Source organism: Alligator sinensis, unplaced genomic scaffold, assembly GCF_000455745.1.
Source record: "Alligator sinensis unplaced genomic scaffold, ASM45574v1 scaffold282_2, whole genome shotgun sequence".
Taxonomy (NCBI): Eukaryota; Metazoa; Chordata; order Crocodylia; family Alligatoridae; genus Alligator; species Alligator sinensis.
Genome location: NW_005841879.1, coordinates 3,047,169 through 3,063,323, shown reverse-complemented (window position 1 = coordinate 3,063,323; position 16,155 = coordinate 3,047,169). Strand labels below are relative to the sequence as shown.

The following is a 16,155-nucleotide window of genomic DNA, read 5'->3' as shown; positions in this document are numbered from 1 at the left end:
GTGTTCACACTTCTCCCACTGCGGCTGCTGTTTTCCCCGCTGTCCTGGGTGCGAGGAAAGCTTTAGAGCCATTCCTGCCCACTCCAGTCAAGCTACGTGGGAGTAGGACTCAGCTGGGATAGCAACGGTAGCAGTAGCGGTGGTGATGTGGGGAGGGTTCTCCCTCGCCAGGTCTGCTCCTGCGGTGACTGGGCATGGTGGGGGAACCCCCCCACCCCAACCCATTGCTGCTGCCACTCTCCTGAGGCATTCGAGACGTGAGCCCAGCCTCCATGCAGCCCAGCTAGTGCATACAGAAGTAGCTCTGGGGCTTCCTCCACCCCCAGAACAGAGGGGAAAGCAGCAGTGGCAGGTGAAGTGGGGGTTGGGAACGGGTGAGGAAGAGATGTGGCTGGCCATGGAGGGGAAAGGGGGAGGGATTCTTATCTGTTTTCAGGACTTTAAAAAGTTCCTGGGAAGCCTCCTTGCCTAGTCTGCCCATATCCGTAGATGGGGCAGGGAAGTGGGAGGGGAAAGGCTCGGAGTTGGGGGTTCAGCCATTCCTGCAGCACGGGTTGCTATTCCCACACCCCCATTTGCCAAATCTTGGCATAAACAGATCTCTTCTTTCTGGTTCTTTTTAACATCACTATGCAGATACTTGCTGAATTGGTCAAAGGACTGGGACTCAGGTGCTAGCAACATACAAATGTTACACAAACTCTACCTATCCTTCCCCACATACAACAATACCACTATCACAAATATAATCCAGGGCTTGGACTTGATTCACTCTCGAATGATGACTTCAGTGGCTGAAGCTGAACCTGAGCAAGGCAGAAGTAATGCTGCTAGACAAACAAAAGCATTTTGAAGAACAAGCTCGATCAGGCTTTAAACTAAGCCTGCTGGGAGATGGGTAGACAACCACCAAAGCAAGCCCACTAGGCAACAACTACAAAACCAACAGGTTAGGATGCCCGAGGAAATCTACTCCTACCCCAGCCCCGGAACAGTGGCCTCCTGAGAATGTGAGGAAGCCTAGGGCTCCCAATGGGATGTTTATATGTCTATACACCAATGCCAGGAGCTTGGGGAACAAAAAGGAGGAACTGGTCCTACTAAACAAGAAAGACTACAATCTCATACGGATAACAGAGATCTGGTGGGACTCCACCCATGACTGGGCCACAGGTATAGATGGCTATACCCTGTACAGGAGAGATCATGCAGAAAAAAGGGGTGGGGATGTAGCTCTACGTCAAGAAAAGCTAAGCATCCCTGCAAGGTGACACTGGCACCCAGGAAGGACAACTAGAGACCCTCTGGGTTAAAATACGTAGGGAACGTGGCACAGGGGCACACTGGTAGGAGTCTGCTACAGACCTCCTAGCCAGGAACAAGAGCTCAACCAGGAATTTGCCTGGGAAGTGGCTGAGGCTACATGCTCCCAGTGCATGGTCGTCATGGGAGACTTCAACTACCAGGACATCTCATGGGAAGAGCACTTGGCCAAATCCAAACGGTCACAAAGCTTCCTCACATGCATGGACGAGCTCTACCTGACCCAAGAAGTCTATGGATCAACAAGAAGTAAAGTGCTGCCGTACCTGGTACTGGCTACGGGAAAGTGGCTGAGGCTACATGCTCCCAGTGCATGGTCGTCATGGGAGACTTCAACTACCAGGACATCTCATGGGAAGAGCACTTGGCCAAATCCAAACGGTCACAAAGCTTCCTCACATGCATGGACGAGCTCTACCTGACCCAAGAAGTCTATGGATCAACAAGAAGTAAAGTGCTGCCGTACCTGGTACTGGCTACGGGAGATGATCTAGTCAGCAACCTAAAAATCAAAGGGAAGCTGGGAGACAGTGACCACGAGCTGATCACTTTTCCTATCCATCGCAAAGCTGGCAAGTCAGTCAGCAATGCAGAAGTCCTCGACTTTAGGAAAGCTGAATTTGATAAGCTCAGGAGGCTTGTTGTCGAGGCACTAACAGACCAAGACTCAGCAGGGAGAGGAGTCCAAGAGGAGTGGTCGCTCCTTAAGGGAGTGATCTTGGAAGCACAAGGGATGTCCATCTCCTCTCAGAGGAAAGGTAGCAAAAGGCAACAGCAACCCCCTTGGCTCAGCAGGGAACTTGTGGACCTCCTACACCAAAAGAGAGAGGCTTATAAAGGATGGAAGATAGGAATCACCACAAAGGAGGATTACTCTGCATTGGTCTGTACCTGTAGGGAGCAAACCAGGAAAGCCAAGGCTGCAACCGAACTCCACCTGGCTACACATATCAAGGACAATAAAAATATCCTTTTCAGATACGTGGGGAGTCAGAAGAAAATCAAGGGTAACACTGGACCCCTGCTAAACCAAATGGGACAACTGACAACCAACACCCAGGAAAAAGCCAACCTGCTTAACAGGTACTTCACATTGGTTTTTCATTGACCCAAAGGGACCACCCTGCCTTGCAAGATGCGGGGCGGCCAGGGTGAGGGTGAATTTATACCCAGCATCGGTGTAGACCTTGTAAAGCAACACCTTGAGAGGCCGGACACCTTCAAGTCAGTGGGTCCCAACAGATAGCACCCCAGAGTACATAAGGAGTTGGCAGGAGTCATAGTCCAGCCATGGGCAAAGATTTTTGAAAACTCCTGGCTCTCAGGTGAAGTACCTGAAGATTGGAAGAAGGCCCATGTGGTGCCCATCTTCAAGAAAGGGAGGAAAGTAGATCTGGGGAACTATAGGCCAATCAGCTTGACCTCAATCCCTGGAAAGATTCTGGAAAAAATTAACAAGGAAACCATTCTTGACAAGCTGACTGATGGCAACATCATGAGGGACAGCCAGCATGGGTTTGTTGCGGATAGGTCTTGCCTGACCAATCTCATCTCCTTCTATGACCAGGTGACATATCACCTGGACATGAGAGAAGAGATTGACATCATATATCTTGACTTTAAAAAAGCCTTTGAAACTTCTTTACTGTCTGAGCCCCAAGGCCTGGAATAGACTCCCTCCAGAGGTGGTGCAAGCACCTACTCTGGACTCTTTTAAGAAACATTTGGACGTTTATCTTGCTGGGATCCTTTGACCCCAGCTGACTTCCTGCCCTTGGGGCGGGGGGCTGGACTCAATGAGGTCCCTTCCAGCCCTAATGTCTATGAAATCTATGAAACTACAGTGCAAACTCCTTTGGTAGGAGATATGTATTCGCAGTTGATCAATATGCCCTGCAGATCTGAAGTAGTCTTGGATCCTTCTGACACCACTAGGGAAGGACTCCTGCCTCATCTGCACCTCAAAGAGCAATTCACAAAGACACTTTCATGGACCCAGAGGAACAGACATCCACCTTCAGCTTCCTCTGTGCAAAAATTAAGTTTATCTTCTACCTATGGGGACTTTTTACCATCTTTAATTTTCCCTGAGCCTGAGGAAAGGTGTGTGCGCCCAAAAGCTTGCAGAAAAGATTTTTTTTTTGCAATTTCTCAGTTGATCTATATACAGTGGCTCACAACCTCGGGTTGCAACCCAAATCAGGGTTGCGGGGGGTCCACCCCTCGCTCTGTCCCTCCTGCTTGCGGGGTTCTCTCGGCACACAGCCCATGCGGCTCTCGCCACCACTGTCCCCCGTGATCCTGGCCCGGCCCAGGCTCTGCTGGGCATGAGTGAGTCAGTGGCAGGGTCGGGGGCAGGGGTCACGAGCCGGATTTAGGGTTGCAGCAAAAAAAGTTTGAGAGCCACTGGTCTAATAAAAAGTATCATCTCTGAACCAAGAGTTGTAGAGTTTTGCATTTATTTTTGCCTAAGACCAACATGGCTACCAAATACATCTCTGACACCAGGGTCTCACATAGCAACAGGAAATGATTTCTTCCCCTCTGGTTGGCTGGAAGATTCTGTCCTGGTGGACAATGACCTAGCCCCGGTTTTTCATGCCTTTATCACTTTTCAGCCGGACTACAGCAATTTTCAACAAAACACTACAGAAATGCTACAGTGTAAAATGCTGTAGCACTTCTCTTAAACAAACACAGATACACTGAGCATATTGAAGAGGTCCTTTACTCTTCACACTGGCTTCACTGATCAAATTCAAACTCTTGGGTCCATATCTTCAAGGTACTCCATGGTTTGATCCCAAATACTTACAAGAGTGCATAAAGCCTCATGATGAAGACTGTGACTGAACATTGCCTAAAATGTTCTGATGCAGATCACAGCTGACAACTACACTCTTATAGTGCAATGGAACATTTTATCATAGGTGTAAAGTTTGTCTGTGGGAGATGGAACTTTTTCAGAGGCCAACCCAAGACTAAAGGATGAAATCCTCCAGGAACTAAAGACCTTCATAAGCCTTTCATTTCAGAGCATTACTTTGCCATTTGCTCATCTAACAAATATATAACAACACATTTATTTAACCCCTCCCAAAACAAGACACTCCATTGTACCTGGAGTTCACTGGCAATCCTCTCCCCACATAGAGGATGAGAAAGCAAACTATCTGTATGTGTAGCAGGGGACAGCCCCTGCATTATCCTTAAGTGGCCTAATTCACCCACCCTTTTTTTGCCACTTCATAACTTACTCACAGATAGAGTTCTTAGATTTATCTTCCCTTGTCAGAGTGTGACCTATTAAGTCTTTACAAAATACAGTCTCTCTTTGCACCTGTCAGGTTCAACCCTTCCCTCTTGGGGCTGCTAATTCACACCTTGCTCTAGGGTTTCAGGCTTCCCGTTCCCTCTGAGCCAAAGAGCTCTGCCAGCTCCACTGTAGCTCCTTCTTGGTCTGTGCAGTCACATGCTTCCTTCCTTTGGTTCAAGAGTCCCAAAGCCCCTTCTTGGGACTATGCTATGATTCCAGCTGGCTACATGGCAGTTTTCCTCTCTGGGTTTTTAACCCTGTCTCTCCCACCAGGAGCAGTTGTTGCAAAGATTGCTAACATGAGATTAACTTTAAACTATTAAAATCCTGTAAAAATTGAATCTATGTTAGAGTAATTTAGGCAGGCCACTGAAACCAGTACATAGTAAGCATTGCAAGCATCATCATAAAAACAGCTCTACTATAATTACATGCATCATTTAAATGAAGTCTAGCCAAAAAGAAAACCAAAAAGCCAAGAAAAAAGTTGGGCCTGATCCTAAAACTTATTAACTTCAGTAGGCCTGCTTGGGTGAATAAGAAATACAGGATTGGGTTCATATTTATACTGCTAAATATTGGAGAACAAATTATTTTGTTTCTCCAGTGATACTAAATTCAAGCAGGTTTAAAATTCACAGCAAATATATGGACTATATTTTCCCATTAAATAAACCTGACTCTGGTTAACTCGATCCAGTTTGCAAGTAGCATAGTTTGTTTTAAGGACCACAGCAAAGTCAGTATTTTACACCACAGCAAAGTGAGCCCTAGAGAGTATTTTATCACCATTCAAAAGTTTTAATATAAATTTTACTATTCAATCAAGGTCCTACAGATACTTGCAAAATTCCAATTCTCACACCTCTCCTTTCATCAGTTGAGGAGCAAATTGCACTTACCTATTACTGTAATGTTTAGCTCTCTGCTCCTTTTCCTAATATGAGAGTGATGGTTGCTAGCTTCACAACTGTATTGTTCCACACCTACTTCAGTTGGTTTGTCCCTGAATTCAGCGGGTAGTTTATTAAAAATTTGGCTGGAGTTAACAGTTTTGTTTCCTCTGAAGAACTTGTATGTTATAGGTGGTGTTCCATACATAGACTGACACTGAAAACGTATTGCTCGCCCTAATATCACATCACGGACAGAAGGGACAATCCAAAGTTGTGGGATGGAGACTGGAGCTAAAAAGAGAAAAAAGTTATTAATGTGGTTCTATGAAAAGGCACTAACTAAAGACTCTTGTGTTAGTTTACACACAATTTATAAAGGTATGATACTTCGCTAATATCCAAATATTGCTTATATTTTTATCCATGAGAGGAAAAGGAAGCCAAGGTGTTGTCAATGGGCTGAAGTGACCACTTCAAGAGAACCGCCACTAGTTGCAAAGCAAACACCTTGGCTTTCTTATGGTGCAGACACCCTTGACCAAGATGACCTCTGCCTCCAACTGATGGAAGACTGTTAGAAAAATATCAAGGCAGAAGCTGATGTCGTTTCAGGTAAAGCTGGTGTATAAAAAGGTGTGCAGCTACAGAGAAAGGTGGCATCAAGCTGGATAGATAAGACACTCACAGGGACAGGTTCTAGCCAATGTTTGAAGGGAGTTGTTAGACAAAAGAGAAGGGCCTACTAGCTTTCATCCTCATTTAAGACTGACCTTGGAAAAATGTAATCTGTTTAAATTAGGATGGAAAAAGTCCTATATACACCACAAGACTTTAAGAGTGTCTCATAGCAATTTACTTGCTCCTTAAAAATAGTAGTGATATCGAAGTTAAAGAATTGGTGCCTCATCCTGAAAACAACTGAATTACTTACATGCTCAAGTTTTTTCCAGGACCAGACTATATCAACTCACCATAAACATTTATCTTTACAGGGTCGCTCTCTTTAATGATTCCATTTATCTCAGCTGTACAAATATAGGTCGCAGTGTTATTCACATGGGCTTTTGTAATGAAGCTGCTGGAATCATTCAACAGGTTATCTTTTCCTAAATATCTTGTTTTGATGGAGATCTTTGTTACGGGTAATAAGCCTTTAACCTTGCACTGTAGTTGTAACCAATCACCTTCATCTATCATCTTCGCAGAATGAATCAATTCTGGTTTCGAAAACAACTCTGCAAAATAAATGGAGAATAGGTATAATTAATTTAGATTGTGCATAAGGGCAAGGGGGCAGCATGCCTCAAACTCCCCAGAGGGAAGGATACCATGAAATGAGGAGCTGGTCTTAGTATGTCAGTATAAGCCCTGTGACTTGAAGCCTCAAGAGTGGGGAGATCACTGTTGACAGCTGCTGGTCATCAGGGAAAAGAGACGTCTGAGACGGTGGACTGCATGAGGAAAGAACCCTTTGCAGCATATGTGGAGGAGTCATACCTGCACTGGTCAGGCCTTATTTGCATTTCAGTTTTTCAAGAGTCTGGGACATAAAATATTATTTGTTAATTTGGGAAGTAATAAACATGATCCTCTATTATCCCTGCCAGGTCATGAATGGACAAGAGAACTGTATGCCTGCAGTGAGGGGATGCCTTACCATAACTGTAGTCTGGAGTAATGGGGCAAACACGGCCAGGGCAAGTTAAAGAAAGTGGAAAAGAGGAGTGGGGAGTTCTGCTTGGAGCTTTGCCTCTGTTGGGGCTTTGAATGCTGCAGTGATCCATCTCTGAAGAACTATGATGATGCAGAGGCAGCTTTGAGATGTCAAGGGAAATAGATATGACAATATAGCAAAGAGGTAGCTTTTGGAGAGGAGGGGGCAAATAGAGATGAGACTGCTTGAGCTGAAACCACAAAAAGCAGCAGCTTAGCTAAGGATCTTACAGCTGCACCTCCAGAAATGTAATATATCTCATCCAATGCACTAAATGCCCTGATGGAAAATACGTAGGAGACACCAAACAACAAGTGTGCACCAGAATGAATACACACCGGAAATCTATCAAAGACAGAAATACCCAATTACCTGCGGGGGCACATTTCTCACAAGAAAACCACTCTCCCCCCAATCTCTCAGTCCTGATCCTCAAAGGAAACTTACACAACACTTCCCAGAGACGAGCCTATGAACTCCACTTCATCAACCTCCTGGATACTAAAAATCATGGACTAAATATAGACATTGGATTTATGACACATTATAACCTGCCTGACCTCCGACTCCCCAGGTATCTCTCCACTTTCATCCCCCTTCTCCCTCCCCACATCCCCCCGCCTGTCTCTCACCCATTGACTCCTCAATCTACATTTTCACTGACTACCTGTCTTGTATGCATACCAGCCCAGCCGCTGGCTTCTTTACTTTTCATTCCATCCAGGAAGAGCACACACCAACTGCAGAAACTTCCTTAGCTTGACGAACGGTTTTTGAACCCGAAAGCTTGCTTAATAATTGTTTTTCAACTATTTGAGTTGGTCTAATGAAAGATATCAGATTCACCCAAAGAACCTTGTATGCCCGTGTCCTTAGACCAACACAGCTACAACCTACACCCCTGCAGCTTAGCTAAGGGAATCCAACAAGAACTTCCCTGCCCAGCCCCACAGCTATAGCCACGTCAGACAGCAGAGATGAGAGAGCCCCCGGAGCTGCACACCCCTTCAGAGTGAAGGACGGACCTGCCACAAGTCTGAACTATTCCAGAACTGGAACATTAACTGTGAGTGGGACACACCAGAGGAGGGTTGTAGCTAACTACTTTATTCATGAGGCACAACCATGAGAAGAGGTCTGAGGTTAAAGCTCCCACTGCAACACTGAGGGTGGGAGTTTCACATGATGTTGCTGCATTATTAATCTGGTTTTCCCAAGTTTACATTGTGTTTCCTTTTATTCCTTCCCCCTCCCCACAATAAAATGTGTTTGTTTGAAACCCTTGGACTCAAGGCTTGTTAATAGGAAAGTCTCACTCCTGAAGAGTAAATGGGCAATGTGATTTAGCTTCTCAGCTTTCTGGGCTCAGAGTTCAAGCCAGTGACGTTTAAATTTTCTTAGTTTGGTGTGGGTGCAGGGGGATTACTGAGAATCCCTAGACAGTGTGAATATCCCTAAATAATGACTTACAGCACATGACAGAAGCTGCTTTTTCCACCAGCTAGGCAGACATTCAAAAATGGCTGAATGGTCTATGGTATGCTACTGGTCACGAGCACTGGGCATAATAGCTCCCAAACATGTCACATGCAATGTGGAGGTAAGAACCCAGAAACCTTAAGCTTCAAAAGCAAAGGCCTCTCCTACTCAAACTAAAGGACTATCTGCATCAGCTGTGGTGGTAAGGGTCTTTATATCCCCTGTGACTCTCCGGCTACATAGTCACAAACATTCAAACTGATCTGACATCCCTTCCCCTAGCAGTGACACCCAAACTCTACTTTAACTTGGTTATATCTCTAGGGAAAGTGGGGTCTTTGCAACTTGCTGAAGGGCACCCAGAGATGCAGTGACAACAGATTTAGAACTCAAGATCTTTCCCTTTTGCACTCAACCACCTCTCAACATGCCCTGTAGAGAGTGGATTTTGATGATAAGTCTTAGAGATGGACCCTACCCATAAACCCAAATCTAAGCACTCACTTACTGAGGGGAAGTTTAGATCGTGGATATAAACTGTTACAGCTCAAATCCATCTCTAGCAAACACATTTGTGAAAAGTTCACTCAATTCTATAAGATCTAGATTTAATAGTAATCTTACCTGTCACAACCATGTTCACGGTCTTTTCTTTGGAAACACTCCCCAGTTCCACCTTGCACGTGTAATTGCCATTGTCTTGCATGCTCACTTTGGTAAAGTAGGTCAAAGTGTTCTGGCCCCTGGTGCTGTTCAATATTACTTTGTCTTTCTGGATGATGATTTCAATGTCATAGTTTCGGACTACAACTCTGCATACCAGTTTAACGTTATCTCCTTCTGTAACGTTCAGGGAAGGCTCGATGACCAGAGCAGGAGTTGAAAAGGGTTCTACAAAAGATTAAAGTCATATTACTGGGGGGAAAAAACAGTTGTTTACTGCTATGGTTACTTGGCTGTTTTGGAGTGCATTACCAAGGAAACACCTGCATCTGTTCAGATGGTGAAAGCTCTAGCAAAGGTCTTCCTTTATTTTAAGTTAATTTTAGATTCTGAAACAAAATAGCCAATAGTTCAGAAGGACTCCAAGTTGCTTTTGTATTTGCCATTTCCCTCCATCTCTGCTAATAAGTGTGAAATATCCTACCCTGTAAGGCACGCTGTATGTTTAATCAAGGCTCCCTGCTGGGCATGGTAAACACCCACAACTTGGATTGACTTCACCCAGAATGATGGGCAGGCTGATTGTAATCCACCACTTAAAGAGCCCAGATTAAAATGTGCTTGTCTGAAGGTTTGTATATGAAGTAGACCCAAGCCACTAAATGAAGCCTGAGCATTCTTGAAATGAGAGAGGGTTTGGAACAGTACTTTCTGTTCACAATTCTCTCTACCTTTTGGTAAGCCAAAGAATCAGACCTGCTCTGCCATTTGTAACACTGCAACATTCACACCCAGACACTTAACTAGTAGACTACTCTCTTTTACAATTCAAGGTATCCATGGTTTCTACCCAGGCAAGCAACATAACAAGAAAAAATATACGGGTGAAAAACAAAGTACCTTACCCACAACTGTTACAAGTTCCACATCACTTGGGGCTGACTCTTGCATACCATGTGCTGAATACACACTGGCAATACATTGAAATCTCAATATTTTATCCCCAGGTTCAACTGGAATTTCTATTGTCGTAAAATTTTTTTCCAACTCCTTCTTTGTTCTTGTTACTGGCCCTCCAGGGGTCAGTAACTTCTGAAAAGTGAAAGTAAGTGGAGGAGCTTCTTCTGGAACTTCGCACTTCAAAACTAATTCCTCCCCCTCTGTTACCATGTTTTTCAGAGCAGTCAGTTTTGGCTTGGGTAGCCCTGTGGCAGAAAAAAAAGAAGCAAGTATCATTAGATATCCCTAATACAGGTGCTATGCTTGGTATCTCTGACACCGGTGCTCTAATGGACCAATATCAGATTGCTGTTGCAGCTGAAGTCTGGAGCTGAGCACCTGTGACCTTTGGGAAAAGCTTTCTGTTGCACAGATAGTGCCATCAAATGGACAAGCAGCCCCTTGTGGTTCCATTCATGTCACTGTGTTTAAAGCATGTAGCTCACTCTTTGGAAATTAAGAACACTTCCTCCTCAATGTCTCCAACTCCTATTCAGGGAAAAAGCAAGGGGAGAAACTGTATTTCCCATTTGGATATTGTGACTGCAAATACCAATCCATTAAGGCAGGTTACATATTGGCACAACTTGCCAATCAACCCTAAACCAAGACATTCAGGAGGCTGATATTTCAAGAGGAACCATGCAACTCGTAGAGAAACGAGGAACATTATGGAAGAAGAAATGGATAGATATGTATTTCCTGTCCTTATAAGAGATGATGGAGGTGGTACAAGGTCTTGGTCTCTTGGTTCCAGCAAGTGGGTGTTCAATTGCCTTTGGCAAACTTGTACACCTCTGCCTCAAGAACTGGCGGTGGGCTGGAGACCAAGCACACAGGGGAGAGTTTATTGGCTGTCTGCCCTGTTTCCCTCCCCCACCACAGAAGGCATACAGGGGGAGCAGAGCCACAGAAACAGAAACACTCTGTGTGTGTGTCCACACAGACCCTGCTTGGAGAGCATGCTGCTCTGGTGACTGAAGTGCTGTGGTAGGGGGTTGCATGAACATCTATGGTCTAAAGCGCTCCACAGTGGAGTGGTATTTGAAGCACTTCAAAGGTACATCTGCCTAAGGTCTTAGCACACATACCAGCAGTCTAGCATGTGGAGTATTATACTGGGATCCTGAAGACCTGGGCTCTATTCCTGACTCTGCATTGACCTGCTGGGTGATCTTGGACAAGTCACTTTATCTCTTTGGGCTTCAGTTTCCCCTTCTTTAAATAATGTTACCAGTCTTTTGTAGGGCACTTTGGAAAAAGCCGCTATATACAAGCTAAGTCAGAGTATCATAACAGCTCTAGCCAGTGACCATGCTCTGCTAGCTGTAACAGAAGAAAGCTATGGTTGAAGAAATACTTACCAGTGACTTTAACAAGCATTACTTCACTTTTTTTTTTCTTCTCTTTGGCTTTCACCATGCAGACATACTCTCCTGTGTCTGCAAATCTAGCTGCCGGTATTTTATACTCTGTCCTGTTTTGCAATGATGTGATATCAGACAGAATCCTGCCATCCTTAAAAAATGTGAAATGATGTTCTATCATGAAGTTCCCAGATTTGCTAATGTCTGCAATACAGAGGATGGTAAGTGCATCTCCATTAGGCACTTGAAGCGATGGGTCAGCCCGGATTTCAACCTTGTTGATGGTAAAAACTGGATGAGGGGGGAAAAATAAATCACATTGAGTCTCCAGTTTATGTAAAGCAATGCTGCTCTTGGGAGCAGCTACAAGATATTCATTTCAACCCTGAAAAGCAACTTAGGGTACTCCAGATCAGTGGTGCTCAAACTTTTAGGCATGTGAGCTAGATAAGCGTGTGCAGCCAGTCTGTGAGCTGGATCTGGTGTTCATCTGGCTTCAGGGGCTCCCTGTGGCTCTAAACATTTAGCAACAGGGGAACAGTGGCAATGTTAACTGCATGGGGCTCCCAGAGCTGCAGCATTTAACACTACTTGTGCTCTCCTGTCACCAAATATCCAGTTGGTACTTTGAGTACCACTCCTCTAGATCATTTCTAGCCTTGGTTCTGTGGGACTCCAAATGTTCCTCTTCAATGTACCCATGGCCCTGAAATTGGACCTGCACAGGGAGATTTCAATGGAAGCACATGAGTTTCCAAGAAAGTCAAAAGACTCACCTAAAATGATCTGACTGAAGAAAAAGGGCCTACATTTGTCTAGTGCCTGGCCCAGTAACACCTGATTCAATGAAGAGGTCCTTCCTTATCCCTACATTCTTCTACACTATCACTAGTCCACCTCTCCATGCTGCTATTTCAGGATGTTGTAGCTGCTGCTCCTCTAAATAAGTGCTGTTCAAATAGTCTGGTCCCATAGACAATTTAGAAAAAATTTACTGGAGTTAGCCCAAAGTCCTGGCTACCGATCTGTCACTTAGCTATGCCATACATATCCAGTAGCTCCGGACAATCTGAGTAACATAGATAACGACTTGGGCCCAGATCCTGCAAGTGCACACACGCGTGTACACGCACACACACGCCTAATTACTTTTGTGAGCAGTTCTGTTGACTTCAATCAGCCTGCTTAGATTTATAGAATTATTCACATTCACAACAGTTCGCATCAATTGTTTGCAAAATTGGAGGCTTCAGTAGCATTTAATTGAAAGGGCAAATTGAAAACACAGAATTTCACAAAATCTCCTGGAATTCAGAGCTATCCATCCCGGACAACTGTAATGAATTAAAAAAAACTCTGAACAGAGCTTTAAGTCCTAAGAGAGTCTGTGTATTTACCTGGTTGTAATTATGGACTTGATTCTAAAACTCTGACTCACATCAGTAGTCCTCCTTCCCCGTGAAAACTGTCCCACTGATATCAGTGGGGCTACTCATGTGAAGTAAAGACTACTCACACGAATACAAACTGGAAGATCAGACTTTATTTATCTTCCCTTCCATAAAAGGCCACCAGCAAAAGGTAGTATAAAAATGTGGCCAATCCTTCATCTGTAATGCACATGTTTTATCACATAGCTATGTAAGGCAGCAACACGTTTATACCACATTTCCTATAGTTAGTTACTTTGTGATCCCAACTTAATATTAATTAAATATGGCCATTTTTGTAAATGAATAGCAAAAAAGCAAAAGTTAAAAACAGCCCAATATTTTTTCTTCAATTATTTTCCCTTTCCCTTTTCTTCAGGGAAAAAAGGGTAAAGATTTTGACAATTTCTTGTTGTTTTCTGCTGGCCCAAATTCAATTAGACATCATGATTTCCTAGCTCATATCTGCCTCCACATCCATAAGCTGCAATCAGGTAAAACTTACTGGTTTTCTTATGCTGCTTTGGCATTTCTTTAAATTCCAGTGCATTCCAGTGTGGCAAAAATGTACCAAATATTTGCAGCTTTTTTAAAAACAAATGCAAATCAAAGGTTTAATCCTAAAAAATTTGAAGATCTGAATCTCCTGTTGCTACATATAAAGAATGCCAGAACTGCTGTTAAATGAGCAGATTTCCAACCTCTGCTCAGGAAAAGTCCAGATTCAGAAAATTGTGGAGTGGGTAGTACATGTCAGGACTACAGATAATCAGGGAAGTTTGTATTGTGCTTGCCTATCCAAATCCATCCACAGTCTAATTCTACTGAGGGGAATTAAATCAAGGATGGACTCACCCTCTATGACTTCAGTGGGACTCAAGCATGTGTTTCAAAGGCTTAAAGTTAAATACATTTCTCTCTGGTTTGCTGAATCTAGGTCTCTCTCAATTGTAGCCTCTTTGGACCACAACTTGCTATTAATTTTTAAGCAGAACCCCCAACTGAAAGCAATGCAACTAAGAGCAGCGGCCCTCTAAATGTATCTTTGTTATTTATAAATATACTACTTTTATTATGAAAATTCCCCCCACATCCATTGGGTTTTGGTTCCCATTTTCAGTTTCAGCTGGAAAGAAAGTACCTCAGCTGTTGTATTTTTGTAACAGCGTGAAAGCATGCACTGCTTGTTTTTTTAATGCCACAAATATGACAAACTGTGTGCTACAAATTTTATTCATGCAGCTATAAACGATTCTTGGGAAAAATGGTTATGGGGTTTTTGCTTTCTTCTTCCCTGAAATGGACAGCTCTGGGAATATCCAGTTTGCTCAGGGCTTAGAGCACTGATTTGCTAGTGGGTTGTGACAAAGCTCCTCTATCTGATGGAGCCCTCCCTATCCAGGAATTATAACTCTTCCTTGCCAGAGATAACTTTGATGTTGGGCTCGCAAAAGGGCTTATGAAGATCACCTTTTTTGCTTTGAGTGGGTCAGTTTGGGGCCAGGCATCTCCACGGGTGGGAAAGGGAGGCTGGGAAAAACAGCCTGCAAAAATGTTACCCACTTTTTCCAGTTCCAGACTCATGTAAGTTCAACTCTCTTCCAAGCTAGCAATGCTCTCAAAACAAAGAGCAAATACATCTGGCAAATGTTCTTAATTTATATTTACAAAATGTTTACTTCCTCCTTCCTTATGGGGGACAAGAAAGCTTTTTTGTTAAAAAAATGGGAAAGCCAATACCTAAATTTTCTTTCCCCTTCCTAAACAAGTGTGTCTACTGGCTATCTCAAAGATCTTTATTTAGATGTGAGTAGTGCATTGCTGATTTAAACAGTTTTCAGCAGCAAAAACTTCTCACCATCATTTTTCCAGATATTGTGTTAAAGACTAAATAAAGATATCTGCAGACTTTGTATATTGCAGGATACGGACCAAAGTTATTTTCAGTGATTATTTCACTAGCACAATATTGAATCTTATACAACAGATCACTTCAGTGGCCAGGATTTCCCACTAAAGTCAGCACAAAATTGCAATTGACTTCACTAGTCAGATTTCACTTTAAATGGCTGGACTGGAGTCTGTCTCTTTCTGTGAGTCCAAAACGTATATGTTGGCACTTTTCAAAGATATGCAGGTTTTACCTGAGATAAATTTGTGGCCCAAATTCTGCTCAGATTTACAACTATTTAAAATCTAGAGTAACTCGATTATGGAGCTTTACCAGCAGAATTTCAGATCAGCATGGAAATTAGTACTTTACATATCAACAAATTGAAAAAGAATTCCACAACTCACCTTCACGAGCTTTAAGGCTTGAACCTGGAAAATTAATGGAACGTTTGTTATTTTCAAAGCTAAATAACTGGAGGGTAGTAATAGCAGTAAAACTGAAGCAGTGAAAATACATCTGGATATTTAACTTTGAACTTACAGTGTAAGAGAATCACCAGGAGAGCAAGACACATCTTGTGATTGGAGAGCAGCTACCTAGTTCCAAAATAAAACGATGTTCATCAGCTCTGGTTGACTGTGCCTCAAGGACCCTAAACGAGGTAAAAATATAAATGTTTGGTTTATGGTGTTTTGAAAGAAACAGCTAAAGCAGCTTCTCTATGAAAAGTTGTAGTTTTTTCTAAATCTGCAGCAGAAACTGGCTTGGTATTAGTCAAGCAATCGTTCCCATTACTGGAAACTGGAAGTGGTAAACAATGAGAATCTATCTGCTGCTAGCAGGCAGATTACTGCTCAGGAAGGAAGTGACTGGTCTTTTCCTGAGGGAGCCACCAAACGCATTTGCTTTGTTTAGTTTCTTAAGGTGTATTAAAACAACAAGAAGTCCTGTGACATTTATCCTGCACTTCTAGTGAGACTTAACCATTTAAAACTGGAGTTACATTTGCTGATTGACTTCACTGGCCTCCCACAGTGTTATGCTCTGCAGCCTGACACTGAAAACGCTTCCAGT

At 43.4% G+C, this 16,155-nt stretch overlaps 1 protein-coding gene across 20 annotated transcripts in view; it reads right to left on the bottom strand.

Annotated features, from left to right (window-relative positions):
- The window catches only part of PECAM1 (platelet and endothelial cell adhesion molecule 1), a 48,567-nt gene extending 32,659 nt beyond the window's left edge, over positions 1–15,908 (bottom strand). For all 20 annotated transcript variants that reach the window (XM_025196288.1, XM_025196292.1, XM_025196293.1 and 17 more), the window contains exons 1-7: positions 15,622–15,908; positions 15,486–15,509; positions 11,755–12,048; positions 10,297–10,596; positions 9,353–9,619; positions 6,507–6,770; positions 5,542–5,826 (exon numbers count right to left, since the gene is read on the bottom strand). In XM_025196288.1, the coding sequence (XP_025052073.1) occupies positions 5,542–5,826; positions 6,507–6,770; positions 9,353–9,619; positions 10,297–10,596; positions 11,755–12,048; positions 15,486–15,509; positions 15,622–15,655 (1,468 nt within the window). In that variant the 5' untranslated portion in view covers positions 15,656–15,908. The remainder of the gene's footprint in view (positions 1–5,541; positions 5,827–6,506; positions 6,771–9,352; positions 9,620–10,296; positions 10,597–11,754; positions 12,049–15,485; positions 15,510–15,621) is intronic.
- Between the last annotated feature and the right edge of the window lie 247 nt (positions 15,909–16,155).